At 46.3% G+C, this 23713-nt stretch overlaps 1 protein-coding gene across 10 annotated transcripts in view; it reads left to right on the top strand.

The window, feature by feature from the left end:
- Positions 1-23713, top strand: part of raraa (retinoic acid receptor, alpha a) — a 213815-nt gene that overhangs the window by 176807 nt on the left and 13295 nt on the right. For all 10 annotated transcript variants that reach the window (XM_014159000.2, XM_045702522.1, XM_045702523.1 and 7 more), the window contains 2 exons: positions 18546-18694; positions 22823-22964. In XM_014159000.2, the coding sequence (XP_014014475.1) occupies positions 18546-18694; positions 22823-22964 (291 nt within the window). The remainder of the gene's footprint in view (positions 1-18545; positions 18695-22822; positions 22965-23713) is intronic.

Here is a 23713-nt window from a genome sequence, read left to right as displayed (position 1 = left end):
TGTATATTTCAGCTTTTATTTCAGCTCATAAAACATGGGACCAACACTTTTTACACGTTGCGCTTATATTGTTGTTCAGTACACATAAAGTTATTCTGCCAGAGAAAGTTGTTAACCTACTACTCAGTGTGGGCAATCTGTTGATCTCTTTTAATCGAGAGAAGACTGTTAGCTAAATTGATGTATTCAGCTCCGAAAAGGTGCTTTTATAACAACTCAAAAACGGTTCTTACCACTTCATCTTCAGATGTGGAAGACTACACGGCTATTGCAACCTTGAAGCGCTCTGTTGAACTCTTCTAGTCTGGGTCAATGGATTGTAGTATAGACTGTTTCTTTGATGTGTTCAGAATCAGATCCAAATGTGGTTCTAGAACAATTCAAAAGTTGTTTCTTACAACTAAAGGGTGTCTCAGCTGCGGTAGACAAGGCTATCGTACCGTCAGATCCGATGAACACCTGTTCATTTTAGTATGCCTAAGATACCGCATCTCTCTCTCTTTCTCTCTCTCTCTCTCGCTCTCTCAATTCAATTTATAGAATTTTGCTGCTCTGTCTCTACCTCTCCACTGGAGCAGAGTGAGCTCTCTCTCTTTCTTTCTTTCTTTCTTTCTTTCTTTCTTTCTTTCTTTCTTTCTTTCTTTCTTTCTTTCTTTCTTTCTTTCTTTCTTTCTTTCTTTCTTTCTTTCTTTCTTTCTTTCTTTCTTTCTTTCTTTCTTTCTTTCTTTCTCTTTCCAGTGACCTCACCTTTACCATCTTATTTCCTATCCTCTCCTCCTTGCCCGGTCTGGCCATACATGGTCAGTCTCCTCCGTTTCCCTATTCACCACCAAGTGATAGGCTGATAGTGAAACCCTGTGCATTATTACAATCCTGTCAATGACGGGAAGTTATCTTGGGCCCCTGAGAAGGGGGCTGGGAACATGAAGGGGAACATAAGCAGGGTTAGAGTCTCCGAGACCCTTGGCTGATTCAAACCAGACCTGGTAGATAAAAACAGCTCACGCCGCACACCCCCTCCCACTTCACTCACGTGTAAAGGCAACATAAATGATCCTCCTAATACGCAGCCTGCCGCGTTTGCCCCAGTTCGGGCCCTACACAAACACTGCCATTTCCTGCCCGAGAGGAGCAATCCTGGTCCAGGCAAGAATGGGGCCTCTCTTACTCGCCCCGTACACTTCTGCTTCTCCTGGGGCCCTTGTCCATCAAGGGGCCATCGTCCACCTAGGGGTGCATGCGGGTTTGACTGTGTGTTTGACTTACGATGTGGCACTTGTGTAAAGATTGGCGGGTTATTGCGCACCAATGCAAAGCATTATTCATCACCGCATGTAGGGTGAAGTAAATTAATGTAGGCTATAATAGTTTTTTTTTGTCTATGCATTACTGAGAACCCGAAAGCTCTCCACTCAGTATATCTCCTCCCCAGCCCCCATTGCAATCTAATAGTGCCCGGACCAAAAGCGATAGGACCTAATTTCTCACTCTCCCAACCAATCGTATTAAAACGGGATTACGGGCTGCAGTTTGATCTCATCTAAAAACGAATAATCTCCTTCCAATCTGTCTGGGAGTTTATAGGGCTGTGGTTGGTGGGTCTGGGAGTAGAAGGCAGGTCATCTGGGAGCTGGTAGGGCTGTGGTTGGTGGGTCTGCGACACAGGGGGCGGTGGCGGTTGTGTAAATCTGGTATGTCGGTTCCCATTAACCCAGTTAGAGCGGCGTGAGCCTCATGTTGACTGGCGGGGCCCGCTCGCTCCTCCTCATCACCAGAGCACATGTGGCTGAAATGGACAGGGAGCCAGACTCACCGCAGACAAGCAGAAGCTTTGTGGGGTGCTACCAGGCTGGGGGGCACTCACTGGTAATCCTCCCACACTCAATCATGCAAAAACACAGTCGTGCAAAGTGAGGAAAGAAAGCTGAAGGGGAGGGTAGACATATTTGCTGGTAGAGCGAGAGGAGAGAATGTATATCTGAGATCTTTTCTGGCTGAGAGAGAGGAGAGAGATTGGCTGAAAAGAGAAGGACAGAAGAGGAAGAGAAGGCTTTCTTGCACAGACTGTGAATAGGAGACGGGAGGTGAGAGAATGCCAGCCACAGCAGGGGCACAGGTAGACCGGGTCAGAGAGAAGGGGGAGAGGAGAGAAAAGGAGAGGTGAAATAGCTGGGTCTCATAGTCCGAGAGCATCTGGTCGCCGTGGTGGCGGCAGAGGGCTGCTAATTTCTCCTAAGTGGAGATTTTCTCTTTTCTCCCACACTCACCTGTCCATCTCCTCATTTGAATTCCATGCTGTCACCGTCACTTGTCCACTCAATCTTAACATGGTTGTCATCTGTCGCCCACCAGGTGCCTTTAAAGAGTTCTTCAATGAGCTTGACACCTTGATAAGCTCATTTCCTGAAAACGTCTCACCGCTCTTCGTGCTGGGCAACTTCAACCTCCCGATGTCGGCCTTCGATTCATTTTTTCCCTCAATTCTTTCTTTCCTCTCCTTGCCTCTTTTGACCTCACCCTTTCCCAGTCCCCTCCCACACAAGGCAGGGAGCACACTTGACCTCATCTTTACTAGAGGCTGTTGGTCTACAAATCTCACGGCAACCCCCCTCCAGGTCTCTGATCACTATCGTGTTTCCTTTTCTGTCTCCCTCTCCAACCCTAGCCCCTACCCAGATGGTCATGCGCCACCGCAATCTTCGCTCTCTTTCTCTCCCACTACCCTCTTCTATCCTATAATTTCTCCCGTCTTCTAAATCCTTCTCCCTCCTGTCTCCTGATTCTGCCTCTTCGACCCTACTATGCTCCCTATCCATGTCCTATGACTTGCACTGTCCCCTTTCCTCCCATCCGGCTCGGCCCTCTCCTCCGTGGATGAGTGACTCATTACGAGCTTACGGAACAGGGCTGTGGGCAGCTGAGCAAAAATTGAGGAAAACTAAACTATCATCTTTTCACCCCCTCCTCTCTACCTTCTCTTCCTCAGTATCTGCTGCTAAAGCCACTTTCTATCACTCTAAATTTAGGAACCTTTCGGAAACTCTTTTCAACCTTATCCTTTCCTTAATCCTCCCCCTCCTATCTCTCTGCAGACGACTTTGTCAACCACTTTCAAAAGAAAGTTGACCACATCCGCTCCCCTTTCAGTCAGCCTATTGAGTCCACTGGTCCCACTCACACAGAACTACCCTACGCCTTGACCTCTGTCAATCTCCCCGCTCGACCCCACCCCCTCCTGCCTTCTCCAGATCGTCTTTGGAGACCTCCCGTTCTTCACTTCCCTCAACTCATCCCTTACCACTGGCTACGTCTCCTCTGATTTCAAAATGGCCCGAGTCACTCCCCTCCTCAAGAAACCAACACTCAACCCATCTGATGTCAAAAACTACAGAACAGTAGGGCTGGGCAATATGGCCAAAATCTCATATCCCGATATAGGTCATTTCATATCCCGATAACGATACCTATCACGATATAGCACATTTTCTATAAATTCAATGAATAAATAGTTTATATAAAATGACCACATGTAAAGGTCTATTTCTTATTACATTTTGAATTATACTCAACAAATAAAAAGGTACTTACTCATATTTGATTATTTATTTTATTTATAACCTGTGCAAATTTTCAATTAAGCATGTAACAAAATATGAATGTATAAAATCTAAAAAGGTAAATAGAAAACACTTCAACTATAGTTGCAAACAAAATAAATATAGGCCTAAAAAATATATATATTTGGGGGCTTGCCTGTTTTGCATGTTATTTTGGCATTAATACTTGTCACATATCAATTTGCATTTGGTACCTTGGGTCAAGTGTTAGCCCCAACTCACGAAACCCCCGTTTCTCCACCGTGTAAACTGGGGCCTTGTCTTTGCAGATGTAAGTTGTAACGGCAGCTGTTATCTCCTTCCATCTTCATGGTTCTTTGCCATATGGTGCTGCGGGCAAAAGCCTCTTCCAACGTCTGTGTCGGGGGGGTTTGTTTTGAGCATTCGACTGTACTTTTTTGGGTCTCATCCGTAGACTCTTTCCGTACTGTTTCACATTATTTTTGCGTAGGTGGTAAAATAGGTTAGTGGTGTTTGAGCCTGTTGTCAGGACCGGCCTGCGGCATGTTTTGCAGTGTAGGGTTTTCTGGTCCATGTCAGACTTTTCATACCCTAACCACGTCCATGCCACCGAAGTTGCCCCTCTTTTAGGTACGAGCTCCGTGTCTCCATGATCTGTGTCACATTCACTCTCTTCCATGTTTGTTTGTGTTGCAAATTTCCTAACACACGGCACGTGTGGAAGAAAGCAAAACAAAGAAAAATGTTGCCGTAAAGTGTGTGATTTGCGACACAACGAAATAAACGATAGAGCATAATATGAAACGATAGACTGTTTTCTATCGTCACATGATATATATCGTCATATCGCCCAGCCATACAGAACGGTATCCCTTCTTTCTTTTCATTCCAACACACTTGCGTGTACTGTCTTTCACCAACTCTCTCGCTTTCTCTCTCAGAACGATCTTCTTGTCCCTAACCAGTCAGGCTTCAAGACGGGTCACTCCACCGATGCTGCTCTTCTCTGTGTCACGAAGGCTTTCCGACACTGCCAAAGCTGACTCTCTCTCTGTTCTCATCCTACTAGATCTATCCGCTGCCTTTGACACCGTAAACCATCATATCCTCCTCTCCACCCTCCCAGGGCTGTGTGTCTCAGGCTCTGCACACTCTTGGCTTGCATCCTACCTGGCAGACCGCTCCTACCAGGTGACGTGGAGAGGATCTTTGTCTGCGCCACTTACTCTCACTACAAGTGTCCCCTAAGGCTTGGTTCTAGGCCCTCTCCACTTCTCTCTCTACACCAAGTCACTCGGCTCCGTCATATCCTCACATGATCTCTCCTATCATTGCTATGCGGATGACACTCAACTACTTATTTTCTTCCCCCCTTCTGACACCCAGGTGGCGTCACGCATCTCTGTGTGCCTGGCAGATATCTCAGCTTGGATGTCGGCCCACCACCTCATGTTCAACCTCGACAAGACGGAGCTGCTTTTCCTCCCGGGTAAGGCTTGCCCTCTCCCAGACCCGTCCATCACGGTTGACAACTCCACTGTCCCCCTCCCAGAGTGCAAAGAACCTTGGCGTGACCCTGGACAACACCCTGTCGTTCTTTGCAAACATCAAAGCAGTGACTCGCTCCTGCAGGGTCATGCTCTACAACATCCATAGAGTACGACCTTACCTCACACAGGAAGTGGCGCAGGTCCTAATCCAGGCACTTATCATCTCCCGTCTGGACTACTGCAACTCGCTGTTGGCTGGGCTTCCCGCTTGTGCCATCAAACCTCTGCAACTTATCCAGAATGCTGCAGCCCGTCTGGTGTTCAACCTTCCAAAATTCTCCCATGTCACCGCGCTCCTCCGCACACTCCACTGGCTTCTAGTCGAAGCTCGCATCTACTACAAGACCATGGTACTTGCCAAGGAGCAGCGTAAGGAACTGCCCCTCCCTACCTTCAGTCTCTACTCAAACCCTTCACCACAACCCGACTATTCCGTACTGCCACCTCTGGTCTCTTGGCCCTCCCACCCCTAGCTCAGCTCAGTCCAAGCTCTTCTCTGTCCTGGCACCCCAATGGTGGAAACCACTTCCCCCTGAAGCTAGGACAGCAGAGTTCCTGCCCATGTTCCTGAAAACATCTGAAACCCTACCTCTTCCACAAGTATCTTACATGGCTCGTCTGTCTGTCCATGCCTTTGTCCGTCCGTCCATGTGCGTGTTGAGATGATATTGATCTATTAGTGTTTTGGGAACTGGCGTCAATTTGTGCTGTTGAATGGCAGGATTTCCCTTTGAGGTAGGAAATAGATGTATTTCCCCCCAGCAGTTAGTAGAACGATGACAATGCATACTGCTGTGTTTGTGTCTTCCCTGCTTGCCCACATTTCTGACAAATCTTCGTCATCTATCTTTGGCCCCTCTGTGATTCTTACACAGTACTTGACTGCACATCAACGGTCTCTAAATGTGAAGCATGTCTGGTCTCTTGAGACCTATGATACTTTAACGAAAAACTTTATGCCCCTTGGCTATAGACGAGACACTTTCCATCCCTCAACCACGTTGTCAGTTCATTATTTTGGTCGGACTTCAAAGCATCCCTAATATGTCTGTCTGTGTCTACCAGCCTGTGGCGTAGTCTGGTGGTCTGGACGAGAGTAGTGTCTGGAGACTGAACAGAGAGACAAATGGGGTGTGTGTGTGTGTCGGGGGTCTAATCTAATAGGAAACACAGAAGCCTGTGACCGGTCGTAAAGGACAGTACACTGGAAGACCCCGTGAATTCCCCCTCACCCCACCCGATGTCTGCTAGGCCCGCCAGCCTGTTGGCTAATGTAGTTACAATTCCCCCTAATAATGCTGAAATCTCATTAATATGCTTCACAGCTGGGCCCAATCACCCATGGGGATGACGTTAATCAAATCTCCCTGCCTATAACCCAGACCTGAACCTTACACAGACCAGGAATAGGCCAACGAATGAGGCCTGCTTTGAGCCACTCAGGCTTAACTTTACAAGATGGCCAGTAGGTTTTTCTGTATGATTGTCTTTATACAGTCTGGGTGCCAGTCTGTTTCTCCTCTAGCCAATGACAGAGGATTTAAACTGACTGGTTATCAGGCTAGTTTTAATGTATTGTCAGAACTTTTGATATAGCCTATTTTTCTGCCTCTTTGAATAATTTCTTTGTCCTGCTGTTCGGCCTAATCTACAGTGTAACTGAGTACTAAAAAGATGTCTAATGTGAGCACAACGGTTGAAGTGTACTTTGTGAACGCTCAACACTCACGCTAATGAAATGGCCGGTGCTTTGGGTGCTGCTGCCGTGTAAGCACATTAAGTTAAACCATTAACATGTTTGGTCTGCCGACAAACGCAACACACACTGTGTTTTTGAACGTTTGTCTGGGAATGTGAACATCAAAGGGCATTCTGAGAAATGAGAGAGAGATGTATCATGGTTAGTGTTCAGCGATTAATGCTTTTTGAGGAAGGTTCGTTTTTTTATTTTTTATAATAGCTTTTCAATTTTATTCAATTTTTTTAATTTTTTTTACAATAAATGCAGTTTGTGGGTTGAATGCTGTAACACAGAATAAAGCAATTGGGTTAACTGCCCATTAGCACTTATTAGGCTCTAACTATCATTTATTCACATGACTTTACTTAAATAAAATATTTTGGTTGTGTATATTACAGATGTGTTTTTAGTTTGATGATGACTTTATTATTTCATTAATAAAACCCCAAAGATGGTAGTGATTGCCCATTACTGCTTATCACTTATTAATAAACCAACCTTTTCACATTGCTTTAATGAAGTATTTATGTGTGTGTGTGTGTGTGTGTGTGTGTGTTTTTTTAAACTTTCATTTTATTCCAAGTCATCATCTCATCTCTGTTCATGCAGTAGCAGCCAGCCAGCCATCTATGACTGTGCGTCCCAAAGAGGTATCCCATTTAGGCTAGTAGTCTAGCTCAGGGTTTCCCAAACTCTGTCCTGGGGCCACCCCTGGGTGCACGTTTTGGTTTTTGCCTTAGCACTACAAATAACCAACTCATCATCAAGCTTTGAATATTTGAATCTGCTGTGTAGTGCTAGGGCAAAAACCAAAACGTGCACCCAGGGGGGACCCAGGACCGAGTTTGGGAAAACGCTGGCTTGCTGCCTACAGTCTGACGAAATCACTACTTCAGTAGTTCTTCAAAGTACATAAGGCATACTTTTAATACTGCTGAATAACAACTATCAATTAGATGCATTGTCGGGTAGAGCTACCTAAGCAACTGCTTCCTATACCTCTCGTTCACGTCGCGTCCTGTGTGAATTTCTGCCCCTCTCTTCCTCTCCGTGTCTGTCTGCCGGCCCTACAGGCTTACCCGTGCAAGAACCAATGAGAACAGGCAGCTGTTATTTAAAGAAACAAAAATAAACTGAAATTTTGGCTAGTCGCTCCGCACTAATCATGGTCATACTGATCATGGAGACTAGGAGGTTCACTGAGGTCGAGATGATTCAGATAGAGCGGCTCGGCTAGATCCTGTTCTGTCTAGAAAATGTCTCTATAGATGATGCATTAACATGGTCCTTTACCCCCTTCAGTACAGCTCTATCATATTTAGATGGTTCATCAATCCACTGCCACAACCCACTGCCACAGTACTGTATTTACAGGACTAGGGATAGCCTAGCTGGCCTTTATACAGTATAGCTAAGCTAGCCTCTCTGTCATGGTGTCTACAGAGGCGAGCTAGCCTTATCAGTGCTAGGGAACAACAGACAGGCCTATGGCTGTAGCACTGCCCAGAGGTGCTCCATTGACTGTGCTGTGGTAGAGCTGGTGTGGCCCAGCAGCTGTAGCAGCAGCCCTGTGGGTTCTGTCTTCTGAGTCAGCCCCTCCATCCCACAGGGCCACCATTGTTCTGTTCAATGCCCCAGCTTTGCTCTGCGCTCCAGAACTGGGCCATTGTTTTTAATTACAGTAACCAGTCCCCTCGCAGACTCTTGTCCTGTGTCCCAGATTTTGTCCATTTTTTTTGTGTGTTTTTTTTTCTCTATGTGTGCTCTCATTAGGACAGTTAGTGTGTGCGTGCGTGCCTGTGTAGGTGTGTGTGGCAGTGGGGCTCGGTGGATAACTGAAGGGCTGTTGCCCTTGTGCGCATATGTACTGTACGTGTGTTTGCTTGTGTGTGTGTGTTTGTATACGTAGTTGCATATGTCTAATGAAGGCAGCTGTAGTAGGGGTGAATAGGTTTGTAGACCTGGTAATAATGCAGGGTGTAATAGGAAGGGAAAGGGTGAATAGGTTTGTAGACCTGGTAATAATGCAGGGTGTAATCGGAAGGGAAAGGGTGAATAGGTTTGTAGACCTGGTAATAATGCAGGGTGTAATAGCAAGGGAAAGGGTGAATAGGTTTGTAGACCTGGTAATAATGCAGGGTGTAATAGGAAGGGAAAGGGTGAATAGGTTTGTAGACCTGGTAATAATGCAGGGTGTAATAGGAAGGGAAAGGGTGAATAGGTTTGTAGACCTGGTAATAATGCAGGGTGTAATAGGAAGGGAAAGGGAGAATAGGTTTGTAGACCTGGTAATAATGCAGGGTGTAATAGGAAGGGAAAGGGTGAATAGGTTTGTAGACCTGGTAATAATGCAGGGTGTAATAGGAAGGGAAAGGGAGAATAGGTTTGTAGACCTGGTAATAATGCAGGGTGTAATAGGAAGGGAAAGGGAGAATAGGTTTGTAGACCTGGTAATAATGCAGGGTGTAATAGGAAGGGAAAGGGTGAATAGGTTTGTAGACCTGGTAATAATGCAGGGTGTAATAGGAAGGGAAAGGGAGAATAGGTTTGTAGACCTGGTAATAATGCAGGGTGTAATAGGAAGGGAAAGGGAGAATAGGTTTGTAGACCTGGTAATAATGCAGGGTGTAATAGGAAGGGAAAGGGAGAATAGGTTTGTAGACCTGGTAATAATGCAGGGTGTAATAGGAAGGGAAAGGGAGAATAGGTTTGTAGACCTGGTAATAATGCAGGGTGTAATAGGAAGGGAAAACGGCAGAATAGGTTTGTAGACCTGGTAATAATGCAGGGTGTAATAGGAAGGGAAAGGGTGAATAGGTTTGTAGACCTGGTAATAATGCAGGGTGTAATAGGAAGGGAAAGGGTGAATAGGTTTGTAGACCTGGTAATAATGCAGGGTGTAATAGGAAGGGAAAGGGTGAATAGGTTTGTTGACCTGGTAATAATGCAGGGTGTAATAGGAAGGGAAAGGGAGAATAGGTTTGTAGACCTGGTAATAATGCAGGGTGTAATAGGAAGGGAAAGGGTGAATAGGTTTGTAGACCTGGTAATAATGCAGGGTGTAATAGGAAGGGAAAGGGAGAATAGGTTTGTAGACCTGGTAATAATGCAGGGTGTAATAGGAAGGGAAAGGGTGAATAGGTTTGTAGACCTGGTAATAATGCAGGGTGTAATAGGAAGGGAAAGGGTGAATAGGTTTGTAGACCTGGTAATAATGCAGGGTGTAATAGGAAGGGAAAGGGTGAATAGGTTTGTAGACCTGGTAATAATGCAGGGTGTAATAGGAAGGGAAAGGGAGAATAGGTTTGTAGACCTGGTAATAATGCAGGGTGTAATAGGAAGGGAAAGGGAGAATAGGTTTGTAGACCTGGTAATAATGCAGGGTGTAATAGGAAGGGAAAACGAGAATAGGTTTGTAGACCTGGTAATAATGCAGGGTGTAATAGGAAGGGAAAGGGTGAATAGGTTTGTAGACCTGGTAATAATGCAGGGTGTAATAGGAAGGGAAAGGGTGAATAGGTTTGTAGACCTGGTAATAATGCAGGGTGTAATAGGAAGGGAAAGGGTGAATAGGTTTGTAGACCTGGTAATAATGCAGGGTGTAATAGGAAAGGAAAGGGTGAATAGGTTTGTAGACCTGGTAATAATGCAGGGTGTAATAGGAAGGGAAAGGGAGAATAGGTTTGTAGACCTGGTAATAATGCAGGGTGTAATAGGAAGGGAAAGGGAGAATAGGTTTGTAGACCTGGTAATAATGCAGGGTGTAATAGGAAGGGAAAACGAGAATAGGTTTGTAGACCTGGTAATAATGCAGGGTGTAATAGGAAGGGAAAGGGTGAATAGGTTTGTAGACCTGGTAATAATGCAGGGTGTAATAGGAAGGGAAAGGGTGAATAGGTTTGTAGACCTGGTAATAATGCAGGGTGTAATAGGAAGGGAAAGGGTGAATAGGTTTGTAGACCTGGTAATAATGCAGGGTGTAATAGGAAAGGAAAGGGTGAATAGGTTTGTAGACCTGGTAATAATGCAGGGTGTAATAGGAAGGGAAAGGGTGAATAGGTTTGTAGACCTGGTAATAATGCAGGGTGTAATAGGAAGGGAAAGGGAGAATAGGTTTGTAGACCTGGTAATAATGCAGGGTGTAATAGGAAGGGAAAGGGTGAATAGGTTTGTAGACCTGGTAATAATGCAGGGTGTAATAGGAAGGGAAAGGGTGAATAGGTTTGTAGACCTGGTAATAATGCAGGGTGTAATAGGAAGGGAAAGGGTGAATAGGTTTGTAGACCTGGTAATAATGCAGGGTGTAATAGGAAGGGAAAGGGAGAATAGGTTTGTAGACCTGGTAATAATGCAGGGTGTAATAGGAAGGGAAAGGGAGAATAGGTTTGTAGACCTGGTAATAATGCAGGGTGTAATAGGAAGGGAAAACGAGAATAGGTTTGTAGACCTGGTAATAATGCAGGGTGTAATAGGAAGGGAAAGGATGAATAGGTTTGTAGACCTGGTAATAATGCAGGGTGTAATAGGAAGGGAAAGGGAGAATAGGTTTGTAGACCTGGTAATAATGCAGGGTGTAATAGGAAGGGAAAGGGAGAATAGGTTTGTAGACCTGGTAATAATGCAGGGTGTAATAGGAAGGGAAAGGGTGAATAGGTTTGTAGACCTGGCAATAATGCAGGGTGTAATAGGAAGGGAAAGGGTGAATAGGTTTGTAGACCTGGTAATAATGCAGGGTGTAATAGGAAGGGAAAGGGAGAATAGGTTTGTAGACCTGGTAATAATGCAGGGTGTAATAGGAAGGGAAAGGGTGAATAGGTTTGTTGACCTGGTAATAATGCAGGGTGTAATAGGAAGGGAAAGGGTGAATAGGTTTGTAGACCTGGCAATAATGCAGGGGTGTAATAGGAAGGGAAAGGGTGAATAGGTTTGTAGACCTGGTAATAATGCAGGGTGTAATAGGAAGGGAAAGGGTGAATAGGTTTGTAGACCTGGTAATAATGCAGGGTGTAATAGGAAGGGAAAGGGTGAATAGGTTTGTAGACCTGGTAATAATGCAGGGTGTAATAGGAAGGGAAAGGGAGAATAGGTTTGTAGACCTGGTAATAATGCAGGGTGTAATAGGAAGGGAAAGGGTGAATAGGTTTGTAGACCTGGTAATAATGCAGGGTGTAATAGGAAGGGAAAGGGTGAATAGGTTTGTAGACCTGGTAATAATGCAGGGTGTAATAGGAAGGGAAAGGGAGAATAGGTTTGTAGACCTGGTAATAATGCAGGGTGTAATAGCAAGGGAAAGGGAGAATAGGTTTGTAGACCTGGTAATAATGCAGGGTGTAATAGGAAGGGAAAGGGAGAATAGGTTTGTAGACCTGGTAATAATGCAGGGTGTAATAGGAAGGGAAAGGGAGAATAGGTTTGTAGACCTGGTAATAATGCAGGGTGTAATAGGAAGGGAAAGGGTGAATAGGTTTGTAGACCTGGTAATAATGCAGGGTGTAGTAGGAAGGGAAAGGGTAAATGGGTTTTTGCTAATGCGAGAAAATGTGGTGCGTTTACGTAAAGAGGTGCTCTATTCGGGTTTCATTTGTTTGACATGAGTGTAACGACTGCCAGCCAGGGCCAATGGGATCAGCGAAGACTGAACGTTGATGACAGCAAAAAAAGGCAATGAAAGCAAAATATTTCCCCCTTCATCCCTCCCTCTGTCCTCAACCCTTCATCCCTCCCTCTGTCCTCAACCCTTCATCCCTCCCTCTGTCCTCAACCCTTCATCCCTCCCTCTGTCCTCAACCCTTCATCCCTCCCTCTGTCCTCAACCCTTCATCCCACCCACCATCTCTCTTTGACTTCTTCTTGTGTCCCCCCGTCCGTCGTCAGTTAAAGCGAATAGCGGCCCCTATTTAATTAGTGCAGTGTTTAGTGTATTTTGACTTTTTTTCTCTAAGCTTGTCCTCTGGGTACATTAAATACATACATAAGGTTAATACTGTTCTTCCTTTGGGTGAGCTTACAGTATGAAGCACTAGACACGGGTGTATCAGAGCGGTAGGTATACCTAACATTGCGTTTTTCCTACTCTGCCCCTCTACCACTCGTTCGCTCAGTCATTCTCTCTCCGTCTCGCTCCCTCTCTTTGAGGGCCAAGGTGGAGGGCCATGTGAGCTGCAGTGAGTAAGACTGCCGTAAACAGTCACTGTGCCTCCAGTCTTGCGCAGGCCTTGTTACTATAGGAGGGCTTATATTTAGCTATACTTTATATTGAACTTTTTAACTTTTTCTTCATGCAGACTGGCTTTTGGCCATACAGGTGCTTCTGTATTGGGTGCATCCTTTAGTAGTTAGCCTATATTTCATTACGCCTGTATTCCTTAGGCTTTGAACCCGTGTCATTTTACATAGAATTTTCCATGGCTGATGAATGACAATAAAAATTCCTTTAAAATAATAGGTGCAATGGGGGCACATATATGTACAGAAGTGAAGTCCCTTAGGGAGCAGTTACGAGATCACCTTTTCATTTCCTCTATAAGATTATTTTAAAGGCTCAGGCTATAAAGTGCTGACCCGAGGCTAGTTTGTGTTTACACATAGGCAAGACCCCCCCGGAGATAAAAAATGTAAAAAAAGGTTTTCCTAACAAGAGGTTTTTAAAGGTCATTCTCCATATGCCGGTGGTGCGGTTAGTGCCCGTTAGTGTGTGTGTGTTCCGTGTGTGTGTTCCGTGTGTGTGGTTTTGTCTTGGACTGGGTAAGAACCCGGCATGGCGTTCTGTATAGCAGGGCTCTCTAACCCTGTTCCTGGAGAGCTATCCTCCTGTAGGTTTTAACCCCAACCCTGTTCCTGGAGAGCTATCCTCCTGTAGGTTTTAACCCCAACCCTGTTCCTGGAGAGCTACCCTCCTGTAGGTTTTAACCCCAACACTGTTCCTGGAGAGCTACCCTCCTGTAGGTTTTAACCCCAACACTGTTCCTGGAGAGCTACCCTCCTGTAGGTTTTAACTCCAACCCTGTTCCTGGAGAGCTATCCTCCTGTAGGTTTTAACTCCAACCCTGTTCCTGGAGAGCTATCCTCCTGTAGGTTTTAACTCCAACCCTGTTCCTGGAGAGCTACCCTCCTGTAGGTTTTAACCCCAACACTGTTCCTGGAGAGCTAGCCTCCTGTAGGTTTTAACTCCAACCCTGTTCCTGGAGAGCTATCCTCCTGTAGGTTTTAACTCCAACCCTGTTCCTGGAGAGCTACCCTCCTGTAGGTTTTAACCCCAACACTGTTCCTGGAGAGCTACCCTCCTGTAGGTTTTAACCCCAACCCTGTTCCTGGAGAGCTACCCTCCTGTAGGTTTTAACTCCAACCCTGTTCCTGGAGAGCTACCCTCCTGTAGGTTTTAACCCCAACCCTGTTCCTGGAGAGCTACCCTCCTGTAGGTTTTAACTCCAACCCTGTTCCTGGAGAGCTACCCTCCTGTAGGTTTTAACCCCAACCCTGTTCCTGGAGAGCTACCCTCCTGTAGGTTTTAACTCCAACCCTGTTCCTGGAGAGCTACCCTCCTGTAGGTTTTAACCCCAACCCTGTTCCTGGAGAGCTACCCTCCTGTAGGTTTTAACTCCAACCCTGTTCCTGGAGAGCTACCCTCCTGTAGGTTTTAACTCCAACCCTGTTCCTGGAGAGATACCCTCCTGTAGGTTTTAACTCCAACCCTGTTCCTGGAGAGCTACCCTCCTGTAGGTTTTAACTCCAACCCTGTTCCTGGAGAGCTACCCTCCTGTAGGTTTTAACCCCAACCCTGTTCCTGGAGAGCTACCCTCCTGTAGGTTTTAACTCCAACCCTGTTCCTGGAGAGCTACCCTCCTGTAGGTTTTAACTCCAACCCTGTTCCTGGAGAGATACCCTCCTGTAGGTTTTCTCCAACTCCAGTTGTAACTAACCTGCTTCTTCTTACCAAACAGCTCATTATTAGAAACAGGTGTGCTAGATTAGGGTTACAGCTAAAACCTACAGAACAGTATCTCTCCGGGAACAGAGTTGGAATAGCCCTGCTCTAGAGTGTAGGGCCACACAAGGGAGCTTGTGGCATTTAGCAGAAACCCACAGAACGGATCTCATAATAACTGTGGGACACAGCTGGTATGATGAGGGAGGTATGGGTACAACAGGGTTGACTAATGAGACCACCCTAGGTTGTACAGGAGCAAGCTAGCCACATGGGCTAAATAAGCTTCAATTTGTCCCCTAATGCTAAAGCACTAAGAAGCTAAAGTAATAGAGGAACGGTATTCTCACGTTACAGTATGCTGCTGGTCTGTTGAAAACAGCGGCCCACTTTTAAAGACATCCACTCACTCTGTCATTCGTGCTCCCGATTGGCGCAGCGGTTTAAGGCACTGCATCTCAGTGCTAGGGGCGTCACTACAGACACCCTGGTTCGATTCCAGGCTGTATCACAACCAGCCATGATTGGGAGTCCCATAGAGTGGCGCCAATTGGCCCAGCGTCGTCCGGGTCTGGCCGGTGTAGGCCGTCATTGTAAGTAAGAATTTGTTCTTAACTCACTTGCCTAGTTAAAGGTAAAAAATATATTGTAATAATAATTGTTCTGGTTTTGAGTGAGAGATGGGAGTGAGATTGTCTTTATATCCTGGGTCTGATTAGTGTTGCAGTTGGTCCCTTCAATATGAGCTTCATTGGTGTTGTATTTACAGTTAACTGCGTTACTGCTATCAGGAAATCTGAACCTCGTGGATATACTGTATGTTTGCCTTGTGAAAAGGGAGATATCAGGATAATTTGGGGTTGGTTTTAACATTTATTTCATGTTTTTCCAGCGGTGAGCATATTGGTGTGCATCAGCCTGGTGTATTTGGGGAGCATGCAAACTGCAGAAACATGAACAGACACATTACGAAGAGAGCGCGAGCTATGAGTGAAGAGAGGGAGATTATGTGGATGATGGACATGAGTGTGTTTGCGTCAGTGTGCGAGACAGTGGTGTTTCCATCCAGAAAGGCTGTCTGCTGCGTCACGTGGAGTCTGTTCCCAGCTGTACTGCAAGCCTGGTGAACCCGTGAGCCTTGTGTTAAATATAGTTTGTTTATTTACACACGAGTGCCGCCCGGGCCTCTGGGCAGCTCCGAAACCGAGACGTCACAATTTCTCAATCTGTTTGTGTGTGTCTGTGTGTGCTACAGTGTATGACTGGTAAATGTGTGTGTGTGTGTGTGTGTGTGTGTGTGTGTGTGTGTGTGTGTGTGTGTGTGTGTGTGTGTGTGTGTGTGTGTGTGTGTGTGTGTGTGTGTGTGTGTGCTACAGTGTGTGACTGGTAAATGTGTGTGTGTGTGTGTGTGTGTGTGTGTGTGTGTGTGTGTGTGTGTGTGTGTGTGTGTGTGTGTGTGTGTGTGTGTGTGCTACAGTGTATGACTGACGGTGTGTGTGTGTGTGTGTGCGCTACAGTGTATGACTGACGTTGTGTGTGTGTGTGTGTGTGTGTGTGTGTGTGTGTGTGTGCGCTACAGTGTATGACTGACGTGTGTGTGTGTGTGTGTGCTACAGTGTATGACTGACGGTGTGTGTGTGTGTGTGTGTGTGTGTGTGTGTGTGTGTGTGTGTGTGCTACAGTGTATGACTGACGTGTGTGTGTGTGCTACAGTGTATGACTGACGTGTGTGTGTGTGTGTGTGTGTGTGCGCTACAGTGTATGACTGACGTGGTGTGTGTGTGCGCTACAGTGTATGACTGACGTGTGTGTGTGTGTGTGTGTGTGTGTGTGTGTGTGTGTGTGTGTGTGTGTGTGCTACAGTGTATGACTGACGTGTGTGTGTGTGTGTGTGCGCTACAGTGTATGACTGACGTGTGTGTGTGTGTATGTGTGTGCGCTACAGTGTATGACTGACGTGTGTGTGTGTGCGCTACAGTGTATGACTGACGTGTGTGTGTGTGTATGTGTGTGCGCTACAGTGTATGACTGACGTGTGTGTGTGTGCGCTACAGTGTATGACTGACGTGTGTTTGTGTGTGTGTGTGTGTGCGCTACAGTGTATGACTGACGTGTGTGTGTGCGCTACAGTGTATGACTGACGGGTGTGTGTGTGTGTGTGTGCGCTACAGTGTATGACTGACGGTGTGTGTGTGTGTGTGTGCGCTACAGTGTATGACTGACGTGTGTGTGTGCGCTACAGTGTATGACTGACGTGTGTGTGTGTGTGTGTGTGCGCTACAGTGTATGACTGACGTGTGTGTGTGTGTGTGCGCTACAGTGTATGACTGACGTGTGTGTGTGTGTGTGCGCCACAGTGTATGACTGACGTGTGTGTGTGTGTGTGCGCTACAGTGTATGACTGACGTGTGTGTGTGTGTGTGTGTGTGTGCGCTATAGTGTATGACTGACGTGTGTGTGTGTGTGTGCGCTACAGTGTATGACTGACGTGTGTGTGTGTGTGTGTGCGCTACAGTGTATGACTGACGTGTGTGTGTGTTTACAGTGGTTTTGTGAAACACACAGAGGATATTAGGGGCAAAGTCCACCATGCCTGTTACTGTTACTTCAACCCAACAACAGTATTTCTCTACCCCCCCACCCTCCCAGAGACCTGCCGTATACTAGTTCAATTAGTTAAATAAAGGTTCAATAAAACCAAAAAGAACTACATTCTACAGCCTGTATGACATGCTGCTGCTCACCTGATCCCTTTATAGTCTGTCTATCTCAAGAATAATCATCTTAGGTCTCATATCAAGGGCTCTCGACTAATTATCTTCGTTAATTCTCCCGTCTTAAGCCCTGTTTTGTTTTCTGACTCGGAGAGAGGGGGGGTGGAGAGAATTAGAGGAAGAGAAAGGATGACTGTGGACAGCCTTGGGGTGTCTGGTTCTCAATGTCCAACTTGACCTTAGCTTTTGTCACCTTTTCTCTCTGGGAAAGCATGACGATACCGCTCGATTTCACCTTCACACCCTTGGTGACCGTATACACCAGGACTCATATATCTTATACAACGGAGCGTAATGGACGCTAGTCCAGCAGCACATTATTCCTCGCTAGAAGCACCATTCATTCACACACAGCCTAGAGAGAATACTGTTATCTGTCGAGTTCCTTCCCTGATGGGTGAGCCAGTTCCTCTATACAGCCATTCAGGACATCCTTATGTGATCTCCGCTGCTAACATTGTCTCGATTGATATGTGGAACCCCCCCAAGGTTACCGGTAAACAAGGATGGCCTGCTTTTCTCTTCGGCTCAAGCCTTGCTTTGATTCACTGTGTAGGCCTGTTTCTTGCAGAGAGAGAGAGAGAGAGAGAGAGAGAGAGAGAGAGAGAGAGAGAGAGAGAGAGAGAGAGAGAGAGAGAGAGAGAGAGAGAGAGAGAGAGAGAGAGAGAGAGAGAGAGAGAGAGAGAGAGAGAGAGAGAGAGAGAGAGAGAGAGAGAGAGAGAGAGAGAGAGAGAGAGAGAGAGAGAGAGAGAGAGAGAGAGAGAGAGAGAGAGAGAGAGAGAGAGAGAGAGAGAGAGAGAGAGAGAGAGAGAGAGAGAGAGAGAGAGAGAGAGAGAGAGAGAGAGAGCAATACCCAGACTAGTCTTTCTTGTCCGGGATACGATAGTGGCCTATAAAAGATATTGTCCTTGTCGTTTCTGTCGCTGTGTGTGTTAAGTAGTATGTACTAAGCGTCTCCCCCTCTTCTCTCTCCCACAGCTATAGAGACACAGAGTACCAGCTCAGAGGAGATAGTGCCGAGCCCGCCGTCGCCCCCTCCTCCCCCGCGGGTCTACAAGCCCTGCTTCGTGTGCCAAGACAAGTCCTCAGGATACCACTATGGAGTCAGCGCCTGTGAAGGCTGCAAGGTGAGACACACCACCTAACCTTATATCCATACACTATATCCTATTCTATGCTATTTCTTTCTATTTGATCCAAGGTTCAAATTGTACATTGATTCTGGGGGATGTGGTATAAATGGTGGGCTGAATGCATATAGGCGTGCCCATGTTGATATTTCGAACACATATCCTGCTTGTCCTGGTTTGGAATGGGACTAACCAGTCCCAGGGGCCATCACCCTAAGGCACCCCTGAACATTTGAACACATGCTATGCCGAGCATTTCCAATGAACTTTATCCAAAGTTCAGAATATACATAGACCGGTTGGGGGGTGGCCTAAAAATAGTGGACTGGACCATCGCTTATTTCATCGCTTATTCTAACCTTCTATATCTAGGGAAGGGGGATACCTAATCAGTTGCTCAACCGAAATGTGTCTTCCGCATTTAACCCAACCCCTCTGAATCAGAGAGGTGAGAGGGGCTGCCTTAATCCACATCTACATCATCGGTGCCCTGGGAGCGGTTGTTGTGGGGGCTAACTGCCTTGCTCAAGGGCACAGCGACAGATTTTTCACCTAGTCAAAGCGGGGTTTCAAACCAGCGACCTTTCGGTTACTGGCCCGACAGTCTTAACCACTAGGCTACCTGCCGCCCTATACGTTATCTATACGTTATTTATACGTTATCTATAGGTTATCTATACATTATCTATACGTTATCTATAGGTTATCTATACGTTATCTATACGTTATCTATACGTGATGGGACTGCCAGATGTGGGCCATGCTTCAATAGTATTGCGCTATACAGTTCTCATAAACTATATGGAAAAATGTCTTCCATTAGTTGCTTTAGTTTGAGAGTGTGGATCTGCTGTGTCGTTCCAACTCCAAATGAAATCATTATATGAAGCGGGTGTTCCAGCCGGGTGCAGAGGAGCTGCACCCTCATTCAGCAAGTGTCAATGTGTACACTTGTCATCCCCACTCTCCATGCATGTGTCATAAGCCATCTCCAGCATGTCCTCGAATATCATATGTGTCCTTCACTCCCGAGCTCTCCATTGATCAGGCCTCGCAAGCCTTTTCATGTGGTTATGTGAGATGTGTTATGAAAGCAGCAGGTACACTGACTTCCACACTGTCCTGTAATAAGGCAACCGTCTGCCTTCTGAAGTGGTATCTGGCCGCCTTATCTGCAGTACAGTGTTTCATAAGACCGACATGTGGGGTTGTGTAAGCAGCGGTGCGCTGGGGGACTCGCTGTTCATCTGTAATGCATGGAGGTCGAGGGATGGGGGTTTAAGGGGATGGTCTAAGACTGGCAGGCAGAGAGGGAGGCTGGATGACTGGCTGCGGTGGTGACAGGTGACCATTAGGCCTGCCTCACATGGCTGGGCCCAGGGAAGAGAACACCTGGCCTAGGGCGGGGGACGGAGAGGAGGGAAGGAGGTGCTGCAGGAAGGAGCCCAGTTGACACTCAAAGGAAGACGGATCACGGCATCCACAGTGGAGATGAGGAAAGGGGGATTAGGAAGAGGGCGAGAAGGAAAGAAGAGGAGGAGAGATTAGAAAGACGGGGACATAAGGACCGGAGAGTAGAGATGACCGAAAGGGGAGAACAAAGAGACGAGTGGAGCTTCTGAAGCCCACAGAGTCCTGTTTTAACACAGCACGATCTCGCCTCTGTGCCTTCAATCAAACTTAACCTGCCCTCTAATAGAGACTTAGAAAAAGTGAACAAAGAAAATAAATCCTTAACCTGCCCTTTTATGGGGGCAGAAATGCACCGCTTGACGGAGTTGCCTGTTGCACGTCCTCAATAGCTTTTAATGTCTCTTAACTTCACACTACTCCTTGTTATTGATGGAGAGATGTAGAGTGAGTGTGTGTGTGTGTGTGTGTGCAGTCTGAGTCGATATGACAGCAGGACCATGACTTCATGTTGGCTATATAAGAAACAAACTGGCTAAAACTCACTGGGTGCTGTGCGTGCAAGCGTGTGCGTGCGTGTGTACGTCCCTGCCGGGTGGTAGCTACGCCAGCTGCTAGTCACCGCCCCCCCAGCAGAACTTTCACAAATTCAGCATTCGCCTCCCCTCTGTCCTGTTCACCATAGGAGGTGAGTAAGCTTGGCATTCTCAATAATTCAACCCTACAGGCATATTCATGTATATACGGCCAGTCATCAGAGACTGGGGTAAGTTGAGGGTTAGCATTTTAGCATCGCCTTAGCTAGCCCAGCTACAAAGCCCAACCCTGGGGGGGTGGCGTTGAGGGATATGGTCGGAACAAGCTACTTAGAGATGGCTCATTTGTTTGTTGTTGAAGTGGAGTCTCTCTCATGTTCCCTCTCTTTCTCCCAGATATAAACACTTTAACATAACATTTGCATGCTGTCTTCATGTTTGTTTTTGCCTCCGAGGCATCGGTGCACAGCATGAACCCTCTCTTTTTATTTTCTTTGATGCGAAAGAGACTAGCATCTTAAACCCCCCCAACATTGCTCGTCTCTCTGATGTTGTTGCGGTGTTTTTGGCTGTCCTTGTTAGTCAGTTCTTTAGTAATGTGCCTGTCGTAGACGTAGTTGCCGAGCAGGAGAGGCAGAGTCTCTGGGCATTTTCAGATGGTCGCATGAGGACACCTGCATAGTCAGTGGGAGTCTGGGAAGGCTGGCTTTACTCTAGGCGCAGTTTGTGAACTATGAGAGGATTCATGCTTTTTTTCCTGTGAAGTTTCAGATCTTTCCCACGCAATCAACCGTTACCACACACACATGCACAACATCAGTTACAGTCAGGTCCAAAATTATTGGCACCCTTGATAAATGTGAGCAAAATAATATAAATACTGAGCTATATTGTATGCTCCTAAAATAATTCTAATAATATTATTATATACTAATACATTTGCTCATAGAAAGAGATTTTGTTTACCAAGTAAAACATATTTTCTCTCAAAAAGATATGGGTCAAAATTATTGGCACCCCTGTTTTCAATACCTTTCAATACCTCACAAGGATAACAGCACTTAGCCTTTTTCTAAAAAAAAATGATGAGATTACAGAACACATTGGGAGGGATCTTAGACCATTCCTTAAGAAATAATCTTTCCAGAACAATGATATCCTTCGTCTGCACTTATGGGACCGCCCTCTACAGTTCAAACCACAGGTTTTCAATGGGGTTCAAGTCCGTAGATTGAGATGGCCTCTTGTAGTTGCTGCCGTCCCTTACAATTGTGCCACGTCTACGCAATAGCACTTTAATCGATTGATCAAACACACATATATAGCCTACAGTATACTGTAATAATACTGTTCCTCTCCTCCTCATCTCACTCACCTTCAAATAGGATCCCTCCCCACCTATCAGCCTGCCGTCTCCTCTCAGGAGGGGTAGGACAAGGAGAGCGAAGGATAGCCGATGATCCGGGAAGGACAAATTGTGGGTTTTAGTCCATCTGTCGGCCAGAGAGCTAATCTCGTCCTGGAATTGTGGCGCTCCCCTGCCAGCCGGCCCCACCCAAACATGACCCACCCCCTTTCCTCCGTGATCACCATGACCGACCCCCTTTCCTCCGTGATTCACCATGACCTCCTCGTGATAATCCATGAACCTTCTCCGAATAATCCCATGACCCACCCCCTTTCCTCCGTGATTCACCATGACCCATCCCCAATGCTTGTAAGCATTTTAAACCCATGTTCTCTTTCTGTAATGATTTTCAGTTGGCCCCGACCCAGAATTTCTTTTTGCTGGGCCATTTTAAATATATAAAGTAGGTCATGGAAAATAGCTAGAGGCCCATTGCCCTCTGCGTTTCATATCCCCGAACCGTTTTGACTTACTTAAAGTCCTAAAAGAATCTCTCAATGTCCTAATGGGCTATTACCATGGTACGTGGGTGATCTCATGAGATGGCAACAGGAGTTAATATTTCTCCTGCAGATTATTCATTGCTACGACTTTCAAGAGCGTAGTGTTTGGGTAACACACTGTGGACCTTATGGAACACTCTGGGACTGTGTATATGTTCTTGAATCTCCTCACGCTCACTGACAATATCTCTCGCTCTTCTCATCTCTCTCTTTCTTTTTTCTCTCTCTCCCTCTCCTCGCTCTCTGTCTTCATTCCTCTGTCCTCCAGGGCTTCTTTCGGAGGAGCATCCAGAAGAACATGGTGTACACGTGTCACCGGGAGAAGAACTGCATCATCAACAAGGTGACCAGGAACCGCTGCCAGTACTGCCGGCTGCAGAAATGCCTGGAAGTGGGCATGTCCAAGGAGTGTGAGTAGCACTGCTAAACTACACCACCCTGCCAACCCTAACCTCAGTACACTATACACTACACCTCCCGGGCAGGATGTCAACCACAGAGGCCATGTTGTTATCTAAACTATACCCTGACAATCAGGACAAGCAGTTAATTTCCGTTCGAATGCCGTCTGGGTATTTGATTGAGTTCTGATTGATGGGATATCATGCGTCACTGAAGTACGCTACACTGTCCAGTCGAGCCTATACTACAAAACAAAAACTCTGATCACAATCATCATAGGACCTCAGAACTGTGTGTGTGTGTGTGTGTGTGTGTGTGTGTGTGTGTGTGTGTGTGTGTGTGTGTGTGTGTGTGTGTGTGTGTGTGTGTGTGTGTGTGTGTATGCGTATATATGTGGGTAGTGTAGACTGCCCCTATACACAGTTTGTTTGGCTTTGCACAGTAATAGTGGTAGCATAGTGAGTCTTAGTGGATCTCGGTGATGAATATGTTAGCACCTGCGGAGAGTGAATGAGCAGGCATCGCCTCTGATCAGTGCATCCCTGGGGCTGTGTGAACACACTCCCTCCCCTCACACACACATACACACACACACACACACACACACACACACACACACACACACACACACACACACACACACACACACTGTCAGAACAGATGAGATAATTGGTGGAGGTGAGACACACACACACACACACACACACACTGTCAGAACAGATGAGATAATTGGTGGAGGTGAGACACACACACACAC

Source organism: Salmo salar, chromosome ssa19 (assembly GCF_905237065.1).
Source record: "Salmo salar chromosome ssa19, Ssal_v3.1, whole genome shotgun sequence".
NCBI lineage: Eukaryota > Metazoa > Chordata > Actinopteri > Salmoniformes > Salmonidae > Salmo > Salmo salar.
This window is presented reverse-complemented; position numbering and strand designations above follow the sequence as displayed.